This window comes from Falco cherrug, chromosome 14 (assembly GCF_023634085.1).
Source record: "Falco cherrug isolate bFalChe1 chromosome 14, bFalChe1.pri, whole genome shotgun sequence".
NCBI classification, from domain to species: Eukaryota; Metazoa; Chordata; class Aves; order Falconiformes; family Falconidae; genus Falco; species Falco cherrug.
The window spans coordinates 2,390,158-2,413,858 of record NC_073710.1 but is presented as its reverse complement, the minus strand read 5'-3'; the positions used below and the strand labels follow the sequence as shown (position 1 = coordinate 2,413,858).

Here is a 23,701-nt window from a genome sequence, read left to right as displayed (position 1 = left end):
CTGTGACGAACAGTGGGCTGCTGGCTTCCATGCAGCAGCAGCAAGTAAGAGCCAGTTACAGGACACACTTACTCGTGACAGTGCCCAGAAGCTACCCAAGGCTTCGCTCACAGAGGTGGCCCGTCTCCTCCCTGCCGGCGTTGCCCACCCCAACCCATGCGGTGGTGAATGTGATGAATGGCGCGGGAGCCAGGAGCACTGGGGCCCAACCTCCATCCTGCACATGGTATTTTTAGCTTCTAGAAGAAATTTGCTTTGGCAAAGGTTCTAAAATATCTTTAGATCTAAGATAGAGCCTTACCGTAATATTTTAATCCAATTCTAAGAGATCCCACAATTAATAAACAGGTTTGAGCCAAGAGCAGAGATATTTTTCAATACCTTCTTTGTCTAATTCCATTAAGTACTGCCAGCTCTTCGTAAGTATGCATCAAGCTTGGGCATGTTGTTTGTTTTTGTTGTTCCTGAAATGCACCCTTGCCCACCTCAGTATCTGTGGTTTTTTCCAACAGCAGCACAGAACCAGCTGGAAGCAAAACCTCCTGCAATCCAGGTGCAGAGAGCCTGTCGGATATGGAACGGACCACTTCCTACCTGTGTGGAGTGTGGAACTGGATGGCTTTCAAAGATCTTCTGGCTTAAAAGCCAGCAAGGAGATGTTATCCCTTTGGTGCTTCTAGTGCCCCGAGTTGCAGTTCACCTAGAAAGCAGCACACCCCTGCAAGGAAACCCGGAATCCTCTGACACAGAGAGTTTAAGTGCTTCACATGCACAGAGACTATGCAGCAAAACCAGGAAAGTGCTTTGTTTGGGGTTGGTTTTATTCGTTGAACAAAACCTAACCGTACGCATCTCCCCAACTAAATCAGAACAAAACCAAAGCAGTCTATGTTTTAACGGAAAAGGACAATGCCTGACCTACAAAATATATTAAAATATTAAGTTACTGTAAGAAAAATAATTGTTGCAATATTACACCTCTGTCTTGCGTAAATAGCACATCTACACTTCAACTTTGATGCTTTCTTCACGAACCTTTGGCCTGCGTAGTAACATTTCTCACCTGAAGGCTTAACTAAAATGCTACCTTTGCAATCACTTCGCCCTACAGTGGAGCGGGGGACTGAACGAACCGCTCATCATTACTGGTCTGTTATCTGCCCGCTGCATGGAAACACTGCCTCTGCGCAGCTGCTGCTCCTCCAGCCATTTTAAGAAGAGGCTGTTCCCACACGCATTATTTTGAACAGCATGTTAAGGTTGTTGCTTCTTATTGCATCCCGGCAAGCGCTGATCACTTGTGTTTTAGGTTTGCCGACTGTAAAGACAAAAAAAGGAAAGAAAAGAACACACACTTCAGTTACTAAGAAAGTGGTAAAAATACTTATTGACCTAGTCACAGAATTTAGGGGGTTCTTTCAAATATTTTTTAAACACACAGTGAAATGCCACCTTTTCTCCTAATATGTAAATAAAATCCTTTCTTTAAAGAATCATCATCTGTAGCTCTATTACAGGAGAGCTTAAATGACTTATTGAAAGGGGAATGCTATACAGACAAAAACACACCTCCTGCCCAAAGACTCACAGAACTAATAATATAAACAGCCCTGCTTAAGTTGCTGGGGTTTTTTAGAAGTAGAATTATAAATTAAGAACTGAAACACTACTTTAAAAATGGTTTTTAAATGGTGTTCAACAAAACTAGCCATTTCTATACCATTCAGAAAGCTGGAAACTGCTTTGACCTATTCTCTAAAACTGTGATCTCAGATGATGCTGAATACTCACAGGTGACTGTCACAGGCAATTGGCTATGACTGTGAAGTTAAAGGTTACTTCTACTTACTAATTTAGTTTCAGGCCAAAAAGCCTGAAGTCACTTAACTAACCCAGGTGCCTCCAAGACACACCTTATCTGCCTCACTGGGGTCCCAGCCTCCCCGTCCCCTCCAAATGCACAATACTTACCACGTAACCGCCCGGCCCTCTGGATTGCCTGATTCACAGCTTTCAGATTATTCAACAGCTCCGTGTGATTGTGGCAGCGAATTTTGTATTGATTTATTAAATCTCTGTTCAGATCATACAGCTCAACGTACCGTGTCTTCATGCTTTTCCTGGGGGAACAATCAATCCAGTTATTTGCATCTCTGGAGACAAGAAAGTAATTCCTAGTTTGTCAATATAAAAGTGATACATGGTTGTGATGGCCACCAGGGTTAATCATGTATCTGCTAGCTACAAGACAACAGACTTGTCTAGACATGTTGGTTATACTCATTTTGGGGTGGGTAAGAAGGTCTATTTTTGCAGTTATTTTATCCAGCAACCCAGAGGAGGTGCCACTTTCCCCAGTGAAAGTAACACTGCTCTGCAGCAATTTGGACCTCTTTACTGCTGCTCTTTCCAGTAAAGACAGGGCATTAACAGAACACAGCCCATTAAGAGTGAAGACTACACCTAAAATTTCTTTCTTGGGGTTCTCAAAAGTTCACACACCACAAACAGCTTTTACTGCCTTCTTCCTTTAATGTATCTTTGCTAATATATCTTGCCATCTCGAGGTTGACTCACACTACCAGCTCTATGTCAAATACCTAACCTTGCCCTTTTGCCTTTCCCAGACGGGTTTTCCACCTAAAGAGCAAGGCAAGGCTCAAGGAGAGCTCATGATGGACCCAGCAAAGCTACCAATTCTACATCCAGAGCTGTTACTAGGCAACCCCTATAGCACACATGGGGGTTTTGTGCTCTTTTCTGCCTGAAAAGCAAAGACTGGCCATTCTAAAACCAGCACAGTCAAGCTAAGCAGCCACCACTCACATGTCTCCCAGGAGTCGTGCATCTTCCGCCTGAACCAGCATGCTGCGGATGAGGCTGGAGTGTTCAGCCATGTCGGCAGTGAGCCTCTGATTCACTGCATGGTATTCATCCACCTGTCCAAGGCAGACAGTCAGGAGAAAGGGCCCCCAGCACTCTGGGCATACAGGTAATTGTCCAAGGTAAACCCTGGCCCCGTGTAATAGGAAATAACATCCCAACTTACCCAACCGGCATCCCTGGGCCCATTCCCTTTCCCCTGGCTGCCAGAGTAGTACCCTGCCCCAGGAAGGGGGCGATCAGGCTGAAACACACACCTTAGACCCTGACCCAAACCCACAGCTCTGTCTCCCAGACAAGATATTTACATTATTTTAAACAATCAACTGCTGGGACCAATGGCCTGTTCTACAGAACGAAGAATAAACAGAGAGCCGAGGGTGTCCCATTGTCCTTTGCACAGAAGACAGAGCAAGCCATCACTGGCTGAGTTCCCCAAAGATACAGCAGTTTAGAGATCCTCTAGTTCAAATGCCCCCAGTGACTGCCTAGCTGCCAATTCAGAAACACCCCATACCTCCTCACCTTGACCAGTACTTTCCGCAGCTCCTCAAAGTACACAGGGAAATCTGCTTCCACCTGCAAATCTTCAATAGCCAGAAAGGAGGCCATTGACTGGATAATGTCACCAGCTAGATCAATATCATCCGTGTTGATGGAGATCTGTCAGAAAGGAAAGCAAGCAGTTCATCGCTCTTCCATGCCAAAACGTCTCCCACAACTGCCCAGCAGGACTGACTCTCAAACAGTTACCCAGGCTCAAAGCAGTTCACTATCAAGAGGCAAAAATTGATGCATGAGCAAGCTCTATGGCTTTTAGTAGATAAGGAGACACTGATTTCCAAGGAGCTTTTATTCAGGCCTTGGGAAGAGGCATCTGTGCACACAGGACCAGCACAAAAGTTACAGGCAGCCTTTGTGCCTCAAATCGTAGCTCCCCGAAACCACCCTGTGTGGGAACAAACACCTTCCTACAGATCTGTAGGCTAAGCAGTTTCCTTCAGTAACAGGCCTGGAATTTTACCTACTAACAGTAAACAGACCCAAAAGTTTCCAAAAACATAAGTATTTTCTCTGCCTGTTCAGTCACCATTTTTACTGCCTCAGATTGGCACAACCCCTAAGTTTTACCAGAGTATAATAAAACGGGTGTTCCCCTTGTCCATGAAGATACTCACATCTCCACCAGCCTTGATTTTGATGCAGAGTTGACCTGCATTACGAAGGGAAGTGAAGCAAACCTGAAAGGGAGTGCTCTGAAACTCAGCATCCTCTGGCAGCAAGAAACTCTGATTCAGCCACATAACAATCTTGCAAAAATAAAATGAAGAGCATCAGCCATCAACTGTGTGGAAAGCCTGGAGAAGCACGCAACATCCCTGCATGTGATATGCACCAAGGCACTCTGTTCAGGGTACCTTGGAAATCTCATTTACCAAGTTTCATCCCCTAAATCCATCTCTCAAACTTGTTAGAGTAAGGACAGTTGAATCCTTGCTCCAAAGCTCAATATTCTTAAGAAAACAAAATCCAACAACCAGAGACACAGCTCAAAGTGACAAGCTAAGCCCAGGCCTTGAGACCAGAGAAACCTGGGAACAAGGCTTGGTTGTACTGCAAGAAGTTAAAGTTTTGGTTCATCTTGTGTTTTGCCTTGGCATTTAATGCAGTAAAGGCCATGTAAATATGGCAGAGCCCTACAGTTACGAGGGAAATGACCAGCTCCAATTACTGCAATCCCACTATTCAGATCTTTTAGAACAAAAGCTACCGCACTGCTGCTCATCTGTTGTGAAACTGAGCCATTATCTGGGCACTGCACTGCCTCATTCCTGTTCTCTGCTCGTTTACAATATTCGTCCCTCACTACAGGGCTCCTGCCACATTCCATCAACTATCCCTCAGCAAGGAACGCAGTATCTGAAACGCCTCATCATCTCAGGCCATTAGTTCCTGCCACAACTGAGGCATCTTTGAAAGAAGGAAAAAAAGCAGAGTCAAGTTGAAATACACTGACTCCAAAAGCCAGCAGTGCAGTTCACTGCAAATTCTCCCTTTGCTGTTGAATATCTCAAGCTAATTTCAAACCCTCCACCTACGCAGGACTGGAAAATAGGAAGCAGAGCAGAAACTAACCCTTTGCGGCCTCTCATTCGTTGTACAGTTAACAAAGCTCAGGGGCTCCGGGGCCGAGTCCGGGCTGCTCAGGGCATACATTGAAAAGCGGGGAAGCTGTCTTGTCAACTCAAATACATGGAACTGCGTGCTGGAAGCATTCCAAAGGAAAAATAGAGACAGTTACTAACATATCAGGGATTCACCTACTGCAACGGTTCCTGGTTCTTTTTTAGCTGGCTATTGACATCAGCAGCTTCCAGCTACATAATCAGCTGCTTACTGTTTCCCAGGAAAAAATACTGGAACTTGGAAATTCCAGGCTTATCACATCATGAGGTTGAATGATTCCTCCTCATGGCTTACATTTTCCATAATCCTTACAATGAAATATATTCTCTAAGCTAACACATTTACAATTTTATTATGTGACTGGATATTTTCTTTACAGGTTCAATGAATTCTTATTAAAAGCAATAACAAAGAGAAATTGAGAAAATAAGAAGGGAATTCAGTCCCATACTTTCTTTCTGCAGTTGCTGGCTAGCTGTCAAAATAGGCCTCCCTGTTCAGGGAAAGGATGCTGCTTCCTGGGGCACCGCCAGTTCTGACAGATGTGAGCAGGGAGAAAGTTGTTCTTAAGTGTACATGAAAAGACATTTTATTTCTGTGGGAAACTAGAAAAGTGTGTCTTGAAATCAAGCATACGCTACTTTCTATTTGCCCTGAAGACAAATAGGTTCAGGGTTACTTTATAGCTTGAAAGACTACAGGCTTGCTCAAGTACTTCAGCCAGAGCAGCCACCACTCAGGACCTGGAGAGGCAGCCACTTAGAGCAGACAGCCTGGATACAGCCTCTGCCTCTCTTGATTCCCTTCGGAGACCCACAATAAGGCATTCCCCAGACAAGAAATGCTCACTGCTCCCCTAAAGGCAGAGCTAGAGCACAATAAGTCCCAGTGACTCCAGCGCATTCAGACTTTGTCTGGAGAAGAGCTCAGCATCACAGGTGCAACAGTGTTCTTAAGAAAGCATTCCAGCTACCCTTCCAGTAACACAGAGAAGCAGGGCACCAGGGAAGTAACAGTGCACTTCCCATGGGACAAGTACGAAGCCACATCATGGCTGTTTACTGGTCACACAGTTAGTTCTGGAGACCAGCAGAGATCACAAGACAAAACTCACCTGTTCCTGTAACCCACAAAGGCTTTGATGTGCAAATCCACAGGGACATCTTTGGGTGGAGTTAGGGGAACTCGAACACAGCCCGAGAGGCTCTGGAAACTGGGGTGTACCACGTGGCTCTCTCCTTCAAATATGCCCTCAGCAAAGATCAGCACCGCACGGATGATTGTGTCTTAGCAACAGGAAGAAAAAGCAGTTCCTAAATTAACAGCTGTCCTCTGGCAACAAACCACCACTGTTTTCAGAATTGAGCACAGTCAACCCTTTACACCCCTCCTCCGAATTGTTAAAATACCCCAGATGACCAGCAGTACCACATCTGGACCCGACTGCATCCTCAGCACGCCCAGTGCTGGGTGAATTTACTATCTTGGGGTAGTTCCACTTTTGCATACAAAGCCAGCTGCATTCGTACAACAGCCTCACTAACACAGCTGTAAGTTAGAGTCAACATAAGGGGCACTGCAGGGCCACCAAGTCTCATTTCATACAGTTAAATGTTCATTGCCTTAGAAAATAACACATAACAAGACACACATTGCATCAAACTCCTCCCCCCTGAGACCCATCAAAGGAATGCAGCTTGATTCAAAACTCTGTGCAAGGAAAGCAACCACAAAGGGGACATTACAGACGATAAAGGGGAGACAGGCAAATCATCAGCTAAATATAACTAAATGTTTGCATGAATTTACATGAAATGAATGTCAATGGTTGCAGGCTACCACTCACCATTTGTGGTGGAAATGCACAGCTCCACATGGGCAGACTGGCTGTCAGAGCCTAGATTAACTGAGAGGGCTGTCTGGAGTTGGGTGTTGGCTGGAATCACACCTCTCTGCCCATCAGCTTCCTTCAACTGAGCGTTCAGTTCAGCCTGTTGCAAAACACATACCCTTTAGTATTAGAACCTCAAGATTTTCATTCAAGCAACTTAGAAAACATATGTGTAAGTCAGTTCTCTTTTCTTGCAGGAGCTTACAGCACTTCCCAGACACTTCACATAGCTATGAACAGTGGTTGGATAAGGCATGGAGCTGTGGATACTTGTGCTACTATTTGTTCAAGTGTTTTATTTTCAATGGAGCTCAGCTCTGTACTCAAATCTTTAGTCAGAAAAGCACTTAACATACATTCAATTTTAAGCACAAGCTTATATAATCTCATGCTTCTGCTATGGTCGTAATTTACTGTTCAAATATGAATTTGTGCTTTCCTCAGACTATTTTTTGAAGCTCTTTATTTCTGCACGTTCACCATCAAGCCAGAAGTGCGCTTCCTACACCCTGGCAGTGCTCCCAGCTCTCACCCCATTACCCGATGTTCTGGTACAAGCCCTTCTGACCCCCAAGTTGGCTTATGCATTGAAAATTACAATTTGCAGCCATAAGCCAAAGCAGAGGGCTGAAGAGAATCCAGCTCCAAACACAACGGCTCTGGAAAGGCAAAGGAGCAAGGAAAGTGTCACATATTACAATACAAAAAGCAAGTTCTGAACCTGCACAAGGAGCAAGCCAGATGCAGAAGCAGGAACCCCAGTAAACAACCTCACCACATCCTAACAGGTTACAGTTCTGACTTGTCTGGACTGCCCCGCAACCTCGTCCCAGATTACTCTGGATTTATACCAATAGGAAAGTGTGTTTGGGCCCTACACATTATTTAAGTAGTACCTTTGCATTTTCCTCATAATTTCTTAATTCCAGCAGCAGATTTTGTTTCTTTTGACTAAGTTCTCGGATCACATCCTGCTCAGCACTTGTATCCATTAGATTTCCTTTCATCTCCTCACCTCCTGGCAGATAGCCTCGGACTGTACAGGAAAAAAAAAATTAAAAACAACAGGCAATTTCAAAGCCTTTCACAGCCTCTCTGAAATTTAGTTTTCGTAATAAGACCCGCCCTGTACCACCTCCTCAGCAGCAAACACTAGTTCTGGTCTTCAGCTGGTACCATTCAGCTGAAAAACTGAGTATTGATTTATACCCACAGAGGCTCTGACTTTCCTGATGATCAGGACAAGAGAACCGCATAATTAAAAAAAGTTGAATTTCCAACCTGTCTTTAAGCTGTCTTCACCTGGCCAGACAAGTGGAGCACCCAGGCCTTTTGTGAGAGGATTCCCACTTAAGTCATTCTTTCAGGTGCTTAGGCAAGTTTGCAATTATGCAAAATTAATAAAATGTGTACCTGGACTTCTATAGCTGGTCAGAGGAATTGCTGCTGTCTGGAAGTGACTGTAAGTCACTGTCAATCAACCAGTAAAAAAGATTTACCCACATCAGTTTTTCCCCAAATCAAGAGACACATCACTTCAAGAGGGGGTAAGACCTGTGTCCCAGCAGCCCAGCAGAGCACGGTTATGCAAATACCTCCACCTGCCTGTGGAGACAGAAGAGCCGAACAGATGAGACCAACACACTTGCTATAAACTTCCATTTTGCTCTAGGGCTCTGTGCTCTGATTGCAGCTGACAGTGAAAGCCAGGGACAAAAATCTTACACCTACAAAGCACATGCTGCCTGACTGCGTATCACTGCTGCCCTGTAGACAGTTGCAGGGAACTTGAAAAGCAGTCAGCATGCACACCGTCCTCCCAACAAAAGGACCCATTTTGTTATTTCTGAGTGAATTATTCACTTTAAAGGAGAACAAGGCAGAAAATACACTGAAACACAGAACACCACCTCACTTGAAAGGATGCTGGCCCCAAACAGAACTCTATTGACAAGGGCTCCGAGAATGCATTGTCCGTATGTCCTGCTCTCGGCTGGGATGGAGTTAATTTTCTTCTTAGTAGCAGGTGCAGTGCTGTGTTTTGGATTTGGTGTGAAAACAATGTTGATAGCACACTGATGTTTTTACTTGTTGTTTGGTAATGTTATGTACTAAGTCAGGGCCTTTTCAGTTTCTCAGGCCCTGTCAGCCTAAGAAAGCTGGAGGGGCACAAGAAACTGGGAGAGGGGACAGCCAGGAGAGCTGACCCGAACAGGCCAAAGGGCTGTTCCACACCATGGGACATCACACTCTGTATATAAACTGGGGGGGGGGGGGGGTGGGGTGGCCAGGGCCTGCTGATTGCTGGTTGGGGGCTGGCTGGGCATTGGTCAGCAGGTGGTAAGCAACTGTACTGTGCATCACTTGTTTTTTCCCTTCCCTTTGGATTTTATTTCTCTCCTTTTCATTATCATCATCATCTTATTCTATTTCAATTATTAAATTGTTCTCAACGCTTTTACCATCCTGCTGAAGTGGGAGAGGAGCAAGCAAGCAGCTGCATGGTACTGAGTTGCCACTGGGGTTAAACCACACCACCATATAACCCCAACAATAGGGCTATGACTATTCAGTAACAGCTAAAGGCTCCAGCCTAAAGGGATTCCCATCCTGCCGAGGTTTGTTTATGATGGACCCATCAGAAAAGGATGATCATGTTCAGTGATGTTAGCCTACGCAGCTCTGCTAGGACAAGGTATCTTCAGAACTGTGTACAATATTCCCCTTCTGTAAGTATGGGGAAAAGGTTTATATGCTAAAGCCCAAGCGCAGCAAATCCATGCAGCCTGTGATTAAGACAGACAGCAAAACACTGTGCCATTTAACAAGGACAGGCTTTTGTTCCAAATGGATTGTGCCAGACCTGCTTGTCTCAGGCCACTGACGCCAAACAGTCGGATAATCACACCAGTGTCTTTCCTGGAGCCATCCCTGTAAATTCATGCTGAGCCTATTTAAATAACCTGTGATGGCATTTGCTCCCACTCACAGTAACCAGGGCTGACTTGAATGTATGGTGGGACAAATCCACCAGTTTTCCAGTCTCAGGATAGCACCTTCAAGTAAACAAAAAGCTGTTAACATCTAACATTTCTAATACAAAAACTATCCATCTTCAGAAAACCCAGACATGGACCCCCTTAGCTCTCTGAACACCTTTACCCACTGTAAAGTGACCAAAGAACTACCACATATAGGAAAAAAGGATTTCCTATACTTTCATCTATAATAATGTTGTCTGAATATACTGGATATAGTTCTCTTTGCATTGTTAGGATGGGACTTCTTCCATTACAAAAATGAATTTTGACAGCTTCTTGGATCATAATAAAACACACACTGATTATCAGAGAGAAGGCAATATTCAAAATCCTGTTTGCAGATAGCGTAACTCAAAATTCCCTTAACTTCGCGTAAAGCGAAGGGAATTTGTCACGCGAAAATTACTATGGAACCAAAAAAATGTTTAGCTGATCTGAGATGATGTGATGTGCCTCATGTTACTATGTATTAAATGAATATCCTGAACAATGCTCTTACCTTCACCATCAACTGAACAACAGATTAACTGGGTGCTCCCATCCATTCTGTAATCCCCCTCCACCACTCCTGCAATTGAGGAAGCAAAGTTGTCCTTAAAGATGACTTCCCCAGTTCGGTCACTGCGTGCATCAACCTGGAACAACACAGAGTTCCAAGGCACAGCATGAACAGGAAAGCTAACTCCAAAATACATGCCATGCCCTACTCTGAGCTGTTAACCAAAAGCCAGCTCCGCTCACAGAATTGCAGGTGAACTTGCAGCTCTGCTGATCAGCACACCACACATGAGAAAAATACCATTGAGAAACGACCTCTAGACAGCCTCAGCTAGAAGGACCTGCTCTTCAGAGGTGCTTCCCTAAGTTACAAACAAGAGGGAGGAAAGAAAGGGACTACTGCAAGTCTGCACTGGGAACGTTATGCACATGAGTGCAGCAATGAAGGGACTGAAAACCAGAAATAAACTTAATGCGGTATTTACAGCCTCTCCTCTTAGCTCCAGCCCTTGTGCGGTGAATTATTTCTATACACAAATGCCACAACTTTTAATTATCTTTCATTGGAAAAGAGTGGCGAGGGGGACTCAGTTCTGTGCAGTGTGGCTTTTCCAAAGCACAGGACCCAGCACCACACTTTCTAGGAGCTAGGGACTGTTTCAGACCAACAAGCAGGGTAAAAATTGCCAGCGGAAAAGTACGGGGGGGCAGGGAGAAGGTAATGCAAGGAGAGATTCTCTTGTTAACAGTGTTATACACCTAATCCAACATAAGTTACAACATACCTAGGCCCTAGACTGCCAAGCTGATATGAAGTTAATTAAATTCCCTCAGGCTAATGACAGTGATGAAAGGTGTGAAGAAGAAAGTATAGCTTTAAAAAAAAACAAACTGGCAAGCTGTGTCCAGGAGAGATTTGGCAGCTAGAACAGTCATTTCTGGCAAAGGGGAATATCAAGCAACAGGCTTAAGAGTCTACGACTGAGCTGTATAGAATGTCTTTACATAAAATTAAGTAACGCGCGATTAATCCTGCCATAGTCAGGACTGACGCTGCTCTCCTGTTACATAACTGCTTTGCCTTCCCTGTAGCCTGAGAACATTCAGGAAACATTGCAGAGGATTATTAGCACATCCTCAAGACACAGCTGAAAAGAGACACTCGAGCCCTACGATGTGGCATATGGCCTCTGCTACCACAGAAACAAGTTACTACACCTTAGCAATTGACTGAGCTAAGCAGAGGAAGCAGCTTTTCTCTGATCTTGCACTTGGCACGGCATTCACCAGCCAAACTAGGTTGACTGCAATAGTTCTTCAGCGTTCAGTCTTCATCAGTCTTTTTAACTTTTTGGTTGTTCTCCTTCAGACTGTTTAGCAGCCTTGTACAAACACAGCTTCCAGATTTACAGCTCCTCATTCCCCACCCCCGCCCTGAGTAAACTCACCTTCCCATTGGACCAGCCAGTGATCAGCTCACACACACCGTCGGAGTTCAGGTCAAATGCATGTATGCTCATGGCGTGGTTTTTAGACTGAGGACAGAAAAAAAAAGAACAAATTAAGTCTGGGTATGTTTGTTCAATGGCACATGCCTGACACATGCAAGACATGGGAATAAGAGGCTAGGAAGCTGGAGCATCACTGTCTCTAAGGTCACAGACACATCTGAAATCTTAGTCCTTGCATTACTAGTCTAGTCCACTGCTCTCAAAGAACCTGATCTTTCCCTTAAATACATTTTCATCCAAGCAGATGATGAGAACTCACAAAAACAAAGAGTAAAAAGCCAAATTCTCGGGGGAGGGGCAGGGGGAATAATCAGGGCTTCAACATCATCATAAACTGACACCACTGAGAAAACCCATTAACCTCTTCGTGTCACCTCCCAAGGAATCCTTTCTCTTAATACCATTAAACAGACCGTTCTAATCTGTGTTACATTAAGAATATTAAAATGAGCATCAGGAAAGGATCTTGCCAATATGATGTGCTACAGCAGCAAATTGCTCTTGATGTGAAAAATTAGCTTCAAACACAGACAATGCAAAATTAACTCAGTCTCTGAAAAACAGTTTATTGATTCAGCAACAATACAGCCAGGAGAGTTTTCCAACAGTGAACTCAAATTTCTCTGTTGCTTGAACACAAGTGCGCGAAGCTGAAGCTTGAAGTTTGTAAGAACAAAATTACAGTAAGTTCTACACTCAACCAAAAATTTCAAATTCATCTAAAGAGGCAGGATTACATCAGAACGACCTGAGATTTGGTACCCCATCTCCTGGCAGCCTTCAAGCTTTCCATGATGATATTCCAACACTGGACTAACCTTAATCCTCCAGTAGCGGGCTGTCTTGTCATAAACTCCGACTGTCCCATTGGAAAGAGCATAGCCGAACCGACTGCCATACATGGGGCTAAGCGCAGTAACAGTCTTGTGAAGCGGAAGGAGGGAGAGAGAGAGGATACAGGAGTGAAAACTTGAGCATCTTCAAGTAAGAGAACAGACTATACAACCTCTCTATCATATGAACTGCACAATACTTAAATGCTAAGTAAGCTTATTGTAGGAAGCATTGAGTATTGAAGTAACTATTCTTAAAAATCAGTCTGAAATCACCAAAAGCCTTGTAGGATTCCCTCACACAAGCTGTGTTGCCAGCGTCAAGATACACTTCAGCAAGGATTGCAGAACTGCCCTCAAACTGTGGACTTTGACCAAATATTTCCTACCACAAGCAGCAACACAACTGCTCAGAGGATTCTTGTGGTCATCAGTGCTAACATATTATCACTGAAAACCTACTCCAAACACACAACATTCCTGAAGCTTCAGGAGCTGAGGATGCCAAAGAGTTCAACTTCACATGGGTTGGGAAAGCCCTAGAGATATCATTGGTGGAAAATCTTTGTCCAAGATTAGCAAGATAAAAATTAACAGCTCCCGCAGTTTGACTTCTTTGGAACACAACTAGAACACCAGCCTAGGTATTACCTGAATAAGTAACGGCTCCAGGGAAATACCCAAGAGTCCTAACTCAGTCATAGCTGTTTCTCACTCCTCGTAAGACCTTACGATTCTTCGCTGAGCTAAGGCTCTCAGTGCTTGGAAACGCTGTTTTTATCACGCACTAAGACTAGAGATTTTAACATCAGGACAAAATTTCAATCATCTGTCTGGTCTTTTGTACAATGTACCAGAGGAGACTTCCTTAAATTAAATCTTTCACCAACTTCTTAAACTCAGCTGACTATGCTCGATTTTTTATTTTTTTTTACCATAAAACATTTTCCAAACATTTATCCTTCCCTCTCATGACCTTCTCCAAAGCCTTTCCCAAGTACCAAAATCCTCTAAATTGCATGCACCCAGTAAGGACAGAAGACATCCAGAAACAGTCAGAAACTCACAAAAGTACAAATACTCCCTTTATACCAAATTGTTTAAAAACTGAAGAACCACAACAGTCTATGGCTTCAGTTTCACCAGACTAAGTGATCAAACACAGCAAATGCAAACTATTCAAGCCTTCCGAAACAAGCACAATGTATAAAGCCTTTGTTCCCCGAACTGACCTTCCTAAAACAAAAGGTTTAGGTGCAGCTGTTGGCTTTTAAATTAGAACAGTAGGATTCCATCAAGCCTCCTAAGCCTCTGCAGGTGTGAAATTAAAACAATTCTACTGTGGATCTGAAAATAAATCACACATGATAGTGATGGATCTTTAGCTTCCCTTTAACTAGAAATCACAACGTAACTCCAGACTGGCTACTGTACAGACAACAAAATGTACTATAGGCCCAGTTCTAATTCTAGCTACAGCAACAGCCTCCTTTCCTAGGACACTGCCTGGATTAGTCTTTTATAGCTCTCCATAAGTGGATTAAAAGCTAATTAAGCCTTTTAGCCCCAACTTGGGCAGCAGGGAGACCTCAGATCTTCAAGGACAAGGGTTTGTAACATGTCCTTACTCTAACCTGGGCCCAGAAGCATCATGAGAAGACTAAAAATAAACTCCTAAATGCAATGCTAACAGTATTTTACCCCCTTCCGAGCAACCAAAATTTAACAGTGGGATTTCTCTCATTTCTCAAGCTGAAGAGCAACACCCACACTTTTCATTTATTCTTCTGTAAACCTATCTGCCCCACACCTTACTTTAGGCACTGCAGCCCTGTTTATACAGCCAACATGCGTAACTCTGGCTTTGCAATTCCAGTTGCAAACTAAGCCTCCAGTTTTGCCCAGGCAACACTCACCTGCCCTGCTGTGCACTGTCTGAATACATGAGGCAAGTTACTTTGTCAGATTGTGTCAATGCATTTGAGGAAAACTGTCAAAGCCATTCTTTCGCTCAGAAGGCAGGAAGAGCTTCAGTCACAATCCAGTAACCTTAATTACCTTTGGACAGGGCCGTGACTTTCAGTCAAGCAATAGTTACTTTTCTGAACCTGGTGAAAGGTTTGTAAATAAACAAAGCAAAAAACCCTGTGCATAATGAAAGACATTATTAAACTTTTGCAGTTCTAGCAGATACTGTGCCAAGTAGTTAAGTAATATTTAATTACACAACAAATTTGAACCAGAGAAGCTTGACAATACACAAGAATTTCAGCTCCATCAGCAATTATAATAAACATTAGGTAGAAGTAATTTACCTCTGTCTCTGACATTTCTGCCACAATCTCATCCTCTTTAAACACCCGGATGTCAAAATCTTCAGAGCCAACAAGAAGCTAGGAAAAAGAAAAAAAAAAAAAAAAAAGAAAAAAAGTCTACCTCAAAAATAGTTATTCAAGCCACGGAAATAAAAAGGACATACTCTAGGACCTACAGGGCAAATAAAAATTCCAAGTCCAGCAATGATGAGGTTTTAACAGCTCTATGAAAAGTTGCCAGTGGAATAAAAGGTACCATCTATCAAGACAAGATTTCAGAAGTCTCCCATTGAACAAGTATTAGTTATACATTTTTTTGTCAAGCTAGACTCTACAAAAGCACAGTGAAATATCTGGGGTAGGAATAAAAAAAAAGATACTTGGAATATCAGGGATATGCTCTTTTCTTACTGTAAAAGATTTAGTGTTATAACTCATAACTGCAATTATATACATCAAAAATACTGTGCTGCCTGTGTTGGAGCAGAAGACTTGGAGCCCAGTTCCAACTTGTATTACATGGGTTCAGAGAACCAGCAACTCCCAGTTACTGGCCTGTGAGCAAACAACTGGGAAAAAAAAAAAAAAAATCATTGCTCAGCACTGAACATCCCTCATTTAAAAAAAAAAATCAAAACCAATGAATCCAAGTATCAAACCATCACTGCTCCTCCAGCCTAAATGGTTGCTGCCAGTACTGCAAAGCGTGGGTAAAATGAGCTTTAACTGATGTAAATGATCATACAAATAGGAAATCAGCACCGACTCAGGTCTTCTGCATTCTCATTCCTTTATCATTCTTTTCCTGTTTCCTAGTTGAGCCAGTGTAAGGCATTAACTGAAAAGAAGCTCTGTGGAAAAAGCATTTTCTAAAGATGGTGACAGTTCACAGTTTCTACTTCGCAAACTGAGAAACCAAGAAATAGATTTGCTTAGTGTCTTGCCCACAAAGTCATCCAGCAAATCAATGACAAACGGAATTAGAAATGAAAGTTTAAAACCCGGTAGTACTTTTCCCCACTGAAACCAATGAACCATCCATCTTTACTTGGCAGAATATAGACACAAATCCATATGGAAGTTGGATTTTTACAAAGATTAAAGGCTTCTTTCCTTCCAAAGTAAAGATGTTTCAAATTTTGACAAAGTAAACTACACCAGGCTAAGCTTAACCGTAGATACTGAAATAATTTACAACAAATAACATATGTAAGAGGTACAGATTACTTGACAAGATGCAACTACCAGCTAAAAGTGAGTAACTAAAAGCACAGAATCCCAAAACAACTACTGATGATGCTGCATTTCCCAAAGATGCCTAGATGTTGGGGTTTTTTTCATTTATTGTGATCCAACTTGTCCACCACAGTGACTTTCATTCCACTGGACCGGAACTTGAAAAAGCAAGGAAAAAGATTCCTCCCCCTCCAAGTCTTTGGTGAGACAGGAGAACATAACCTGTATCAATCCAAAATCCCGAGGAAGACAGTGACCACAACAAATCAGTTTTGTTAGCTACTAAACGACAGAAGTATATTCATGACTTTTTAAAACTGGTCAATTTTAAATATAGACATATTTCTGCTGGGGTGGGAAGAACGGAAATGAAGCTAGCACACCCGCTTATCAGATAAGACACAAAGTGATAAACAACGATTTGCAAAGATGTTTCTGTGCATTTTCTCAGAACCTCAATTTTAAACCAGAAGCAAAAAGCCACAAATAAAAAAAAACCCACCTAGACAATTAAGATTAAAAAGAACACTAAAAAAAAAATCTCAGCAAATGCATGCTCGGGTAACTGGCAGGGTAAGTTAGTTGGATAATGCATCCAACTGCTTAGCTCAAAGTGGCATCAGATTACACCAGCTGCTGAGAATGAAACTTGCTCAAGCAGAAAAAATAATAGCAAAACAATAAAAAAAACACTTAGTGCAAAACATTTACAATTAGTGCCATAGATCAGTTTCCTGATTTCTGAATCTTTATACACCCTCTCCACTTTCTATAACCACCTCTCAGCACATTAAAACCACCACACTCTAAAAGAAGCTATAGAGAAATTGACTAGAAAACCTGATTTTTTTTTTCACTTCCTGAAGATCCCAATCAAGCAAAGTATCTCTATCAGTTCAGCATTTATATAACAGAAAAACAAAAAGTGTAGATGTCCTTTACATATCACTATAAACATTATGACACAAGAATTATTTATTTTAAAAAAGAATGAGGGGGGGGGGGAAGTAAGTATCTATAGCGAAAAACAAGAAAGAATTTGAAAAACGAGGGTTTTTTTGGTGGGGTTTTTTACAGTAACTTTTTTGCAGTTAGTTTAATAGTGAAATCCTTACAGTTACCAAAACATGGCCTTGGGAGAAGAAACAGACACAGAAATGCATCCGTCAAGCTGGGGCACAACAAGTTCAGTTCAAGGAGAACCAAATGGTTAATGAGACTAAACAAAAAATTACTGGAACTATGTCTGAACTATCCTAATTATCATACTAAAAGATCCACCTTCGAGCAAAGAGGGACCCCTACTAACAAAGCCCCCTCCTCACAGAACGTGCCAGGGAAAACAAAGAACGCTGTACCTTTAAATGGAGATAAGGCTTGTAAGAGCCAAGGAAAATTCAGTGTTACTACACCATAATCGTAAACAATTGTTCAAAGCCTACAAAGAAAGCGTCACTCTGTGTTAAGAGGTGTGCTAGCTTTGTGGATTACCGCCTAGCACCCATCTCTGCCCAGACAGGCAATGAACAAACATCTCAACTCAGTGTGTGGATTGGCTCTTGCACACAGAGTGAAGAACCCAGATTTGGGGTAACAATTACACATGCCAAGCGGGGAACCAAACAGAAAAGCTTCAGTAATTATGATTAAAACTGAGACACAGATGACAAAAGTGGTTTTAGCATAGTGATTTAACATCATATTGACTAGCATCTGACGCACACTAAGGAAGCTGTTACTTTTCTTCAAGATTCATATGTATAAGCATGATCCCTCAATTCATTCCGGATGGAAGAACATTTACAACATAGAATGCCATACAAATACATGACTTCATTTCTTGCAGTCTACATGATCAGAACGGCAGCTGTTTCCTATTGTTTGTCTCATCTCATCAGCAAGATGCTTGTTATAAGTTAGCTTCAATTTTAAATCAGAAGAGAGTTTTTTGTTTCCCCCTGTCACTATGAAGAAACAGGAGGACCAGAAGCAAAGACAGATTTCTTGATTTTACCAACTGTAAGTGAAGCTCTTCACAGCACAGCTTTTTAAAAGCTCACTTTTACACGTAAGATGCTTGCAAGTTGTTCCTCTGAAATTTAAGTGTTTATAACCACATTCAAGAAATACCACTGAAATAGATGCCTTGCAACTGATGACCACAGGCATTTCATTGTATTTCTCTTGGAGTAGTTAAGAAAAATGTGAGAAGTTTTCCATTACAGCTAGCAATCTATTCACCAAATCGAGGCAGGAATGCAGTAAAGAGTCCAGATACACCTCATTTTACAGACTCCAAGTAGTGCCAGAGACCAGTGCTGCTCCCTGTACATGGGCTGAGCATTTGTGCAAGTCTTTGCCAGACTGGAGTCTGAAAAAGGCACAACTTCCATGAAGGAATCACTTTAACCAGTAATATCAGTCAGTCATGTTTGCTAACCCATGGTTTTTCATTATCATTTCACTACAAGACCGTGAAAACAGTCGGATTCACATGTAAACATTTACAAACCTCAGTTTTGCCATCACCATCAAAGTCACACAGTGCCAATGACCGAACGTTGTCTCCAGTAACCTAAAATGAGAAAGACAATCCTCAATACTGATGACAGCTGTCAGAAGCTAAACTATTTTTATGATCTCAACTACAACAGAACAACTAATATAATTAACATTCAAGCAACACCTGAGTGAACTGAATACACGACCAAAACACAGTTCAAGGTCTGACATAAATTAAGAAAGATAATTACTGAATTAGTACTTATCACGTTAAAAAAAGCAAGAGGAATGAGCACCATTGAAAGACTCTTGTAGTAACATCAAAAGCATAGCCTTACTGTCCAAAAAAGGTCATTTCCTTCATAATCAAAGCCCTGCAGGGCACAGTTTCCACCAGTAATAGCAAGTGGAGCTGAAATATCTCCCAGCTTTCCAAGAACTATTGCATTGGCTCCATCCGAAACCTACAGAAAAACAAAAAGAAACAGCAGACAATAAGACATCAGAGTACACAAGTCAAAAAAAGAGCTTCCAACATTCTCACTATCCATTTAGCTGAGCTCTGAATGCCTATTAAATTTAAATTTTGCCTTGCTAGGTGATGTTGACATATTGTGCAAATCTACTCTCACATGTGCATACACAAGACATACATTGCATTTGTTGGGTTTTTTTTAATATTCCAGATATTCTAAAGGCAAAATGTTTTGAATACACTAATGCAAAGAACAGAAGCATAATTAATTGACAAAGTAATGTAAAAACTGCAATCTTTAAAATAAAAAAAAAGAAAAAACCTAATATATTAAAAAAAGCAGAGAGTTAAATTTACTTGCCTCTTTGTAAAACAAATCTGAGTTGTTATACACATCGTAAGCCAATAAATTAGTCTGTGTTCCAACCAGAAGACAATCATAACCAAGCTGAGGGTTCAGCACTCCTGAAGCTAGACAAGTGATCCCTTGGTTAATGTTGAGAAGAGAAATGTCTGAATCTTGGTTACTTTGCACCATCCGGTTTGTGCTTGTTGTCTGTCCTCGGGCATGAGGGTTATGAATAAAAACCTGTAAAAACAAAGATATAAATATTATCACAAGGCATATATGTTTGTATACAAACGTTAAAGACTACTGTTTGGATAATAACGGTGATGGGGAAGGAGGGCATTCACTCAACCAAAGTGAGAACAAAAGACTGGAGGTTTTGCTGACAATATTCTGACAGTTATTCTTTAAACTACAGCAAAAAGGGGAAGCGCAGGAAAACCCTGCTCTGGCCAGCTGTTTTGTTTCTGAAAATGGCAACTAACATGTCTTCAGAGTAAGGCCGAAAAAAAACCCCAAACCAGAGGGAACAACAAATTAAACAATTTAATCCAGCTGGTAACAATGTTACCAAAAACCCCCAAATATTTAGGACAATTTACCTGGCACCTATTCCTCACCTCCACTGGCAGGTGAACGCGGTTAATTTTAAAAGGGCCTTGTGATAATTCTCACTTGCCAAAGTTCAGTCACTGTAATTCCCAGGAGCAGAGTCAGAGGATCACAGGATATTACAGATTCATTTAGGTTGTGGAAAAGACCTTTAAGATCATCAAGGCCAACCGCTAACCCTGCGCCGCCAAGCCCACCGCTAAACCATGCCTCTAAGCGCCACATCGGTGCACTCTGCAGAAACACAGAGTACTATGCTTAACAGCCTTTGGGTTACGGCGGTACAGCCTGTCCGGGGAACGAGCCCTTGCTCCGTGCAGTTCCTAAAGGCTCCAAAATAAAATTAATAATAACAACGCTGAGAAACATCACAGCCCAGCCATGTTTGTATTTACAGCAACCTAAATGGCTCTGTGGGTTTAGGCTTCAACCCATGTTTTATTAGTTCGGGTGTATGTTACCCCCCCGCTGCCTGTATTCCCAGCTCCAGCCGAGCACCCACAAGGATTTCTAAGGATTTCTACTCCTGCAAGGCAACCTCCGCAGCCCCCCCTCACCCTTCCCGTTCCCGCTGCCCCACCCTGGGGGGGCACAGGGGGGCCGGCAGGCCTCAGGGCATGGGGGGGGGGGGCACAGGGGGGCCGTCAGGCCTCAGGGCATGGGGGGGGGGGCACAGGGGGGCCGGCAGGCCTCAGGGCTGGGGGGGGGGGGGGGGCACAGGGGGGCCGGCAGGCCGCAGCGCTGAGGGGGGGCACAGGGGGGGCCGTCAGGCCTCAGGGCTGGGGGGGGGGGTGGGGCACAGGGGGGCCGTCAGGCCTCAGGGCTGGGGGGGGGGTGGGGCACAGGGGGGCCGTCAGGCCTCAGGGCTGGGGGGGGGGGGGCACAGGGGGGCCGGCAGGCCTCAGCGCTGGGGGGGGGGGGGCACAGGGGGGCGGCAGGCCTCAGGGCTGGGGGGGGGTGGGGCACAGGGGGGCCGTCAGGCCTCAGGGCTGGGGGGGGGGTGGGGCACACGGGGGCCGTCAGGCCTCAGGGCTGGGGGGGGGGTGGGGCACACGGGGGCCGTCAGGCCTCAGGGCTGGGGGGGGGGTGGGGCGCTGGGGGGGGGGTGGGGCACAGGGGGGCCGTCAGGCCTCAGGGCTGGGGGGGGGGGGGGCACAGGGGGGCCGGCAGGCCTCAGGGCTGGGGGGGGGGGGGGGCACAGGGGGGCCGTCAGGCCTCAGGGCTGGGGGGGGGGGGGGCACAGGGGGGCCGTCAGGGCCTCAGCGCTGGGGGGGGGGGGGGGCACAGGGGGGCCGGCAGGCCTCAGGGCTGGGGGGGGGGGGCACAGGGGGGCCGTCAGGCCTCAGGGCTGGGGGGGGGGTTGGGGGGCACAGGGGGGCCGGCAGGCCGCAGCGCTGAGGGGGGGCACAGGGGGCCGGCAGGCCGCAGCGCTCGGGGGGAACTGGCAGGCCTCAGCGGCCCCCGCCCCCGGGCCCTGAGCCCCCTCCGAGCGCGGCCCGGCAGCACCCGGCGGGCCCCGGCCGCTCCGAGGGGCACGGCCGCCCCGCCGGGCCCCGGGCAGGGCCCTCCCCGCTCCGCTCGGCGCGGCCCCGTGAGGCAGGCGGGCACCGCGCCGCCCCGTTAACCTTGCCCGCCTGCGTGGGCGGCCGCCAGGCAGGGGGTGCGTCCCGTCGAACCGGCCCAGCGCCACCATGCGGGGCAGGATCTTGTGGTTGAGCTTCAGCGTGAAGATGGGCACCAGCATGGCGGCGGCGGCAGGCAGCACGGGCCGGCCCGCACACGGGCTCCGCCGGGGCCGCTCCGCCGCCCGCGCCCGCCGCGGCCTCACGGGAGGGGCGGGGCCTCGCGGGGCGGGGCGGGGCGGGCACGGGGGGGGCTGCTGGAGGACTGGGGGGCGGCTGGAGGGACTGGGTGCTACTGGGGGTACTGGGGGGCGTCTGGGCAGCTGAGGTGTGGGACTGGGAGAGCAGTTGCAAAGGTCAGGGCAGCTGGTGGCTGCTGGAGGGACTGGGCGGCATCTGGAGGGACTGGGTGCTACTGGGGGGCATCTGCGGGGCTGGGCTGTGGGATTGGGGGGAGCAGTTGCAAAGGTCAGGGGAGCTGGGGGCTGCTGGAGATACTGGGGGGCTGCTGGAGGGCTACTGGGGGTGCTATTGAGGGTACTGGGGAGCGTCTGGGGTTGCTGGAGTGTGGGATTGGGGTTGGAATTGCAAAGATCATGGGAGCTGGGGGGGCTGCTGGAGATACTGGGGGGGCTGCTAAAGATACTGGGGGGCCACTGCAGATACTGGAGGGGCTGAGGTGTGGGATTGGGGGGGGAATTGCAAAGGTTAGGGGAGCTGGGAGGCTGCTGGAGGTATTTGGGGGGCAGCGAGAGGGTTACTGGGGGGCTGAGGTGTGGGATTGGGGGAGCAGTTGCAAGGTCAGGGGAGCTGGGTGGGCATCTGGGGGGGCTGGGGATTGGGATTGGGGTTGGAATTGCAAAAGATCAGGGGAGCTGGGGGCTGCTGGAGGTGTTGGGGGATTACTTGCAGATACTGAGGGGCCACTGGAGATACTGGGGGGGGGGGCCGTTGCTGTGGGATTGGTAGGGAAATTGCAAAGGTTAGGGGAGCTGGGAGGCTGCTGGAGGTACTGGGGGCTACTGGAGGAGTACTGGGGAGCAGCTGAGGTGGCTGGGGGGCTGAGGTGTGGGATCGGGGATGCAATTGCAAAGGTCAGGGGAGCTGGGGAGCTGCTGGAGGGAGCTGGGGGGCATCTGAAGGGCTGCTGGGGTGCTACTGAGGGGACTGAGGTGTGGGATTGAGGGTGCAATTGCAAAGATCAGGGGAGCTGGGGGGCCACTGGAGATACTGGGGAGCTGAACTGTGTGATTGGGGGTGGAATTGCAAAGGTCAGGGGAGCTGAGGGGCTACTGGAGGTACTGGGGGGCATCTGGGGGGGGCTGAGCTGTGGGATTGGGGGAGCAGTTGCAAAGGTCAGGGGAACTGGGGGGCTGCTGGAGGTGCTGGAGGGCTACTGGAGGTACTGGGGGCAGCTGGGGGGCAGGGGCGGGGGGGGGGGCAGGAGGACAGAAGGGCAGAGGATACTGGCCCCTAGAGCAGCCACAGCATCCCCCAACACCCGCACCACCATCCCAGCCATGGCTTCCCTGCGGGGGTCAGTGCCCAGCTGGGGGTCCTAGGGGTGTCCCCTTGCTGTCCCCAGCCCCCCTGCCTCACCCCTCACACCCTGCGGTGCAATGATGCCCCCTCCACCAGCAGCCCGGCGCCTTGCTGCAAGCCAAGGGCATCTCCAACCAAGAAGCCACAAGCCGATAAAACCAAACCTGGTGTTAAAACGCTCGGTGCCACCCGGGAAAGGGCAAC

The 23,701-nt window shown here is 46.0% G+C and overlaps 1 protein-coding gene across 1 annotated transcript; it reads right to left on the bottom strand.

Moving 5' to 3' along the window:
- Window positions 1–800: 800 nt before the first annotated feature.
- On the bottom strand, window positions 801–22,172 carry BBS2 (Bardet-Biedl syndrome 2). The gene is given in 18 exon segments (XM_055726260.1): window positions 801–1,318; window positions 1,972–2,120; window positions 2,827–2,939; window positions 3,409–3,546; window positions 4,062–4,193; window positions 5,020–5,149; window positions 6,185–6,356; window positions 6,917–7,061; window positions 7,858–7,997; window positions 10,502–10,637; window positions 11,949–12,035; window positions 12,830–12,934; window positions 15,160–15,237; window positions 18,908–18,970; window positions 19,236–19,361; window positions 19,734–19,961; window positions 21,959–21,991; window positions 21,994–22,172. Coding segments are annotated over 18 exon segments (2,166 nt in total). The 5' UTR covers window positions 22,078–22,172; the 3' UTR covers window positions 801–1,211.
- Between the last annotated feature and the right edge of the window lie 1,529 nt (window positions 22,173–23,701).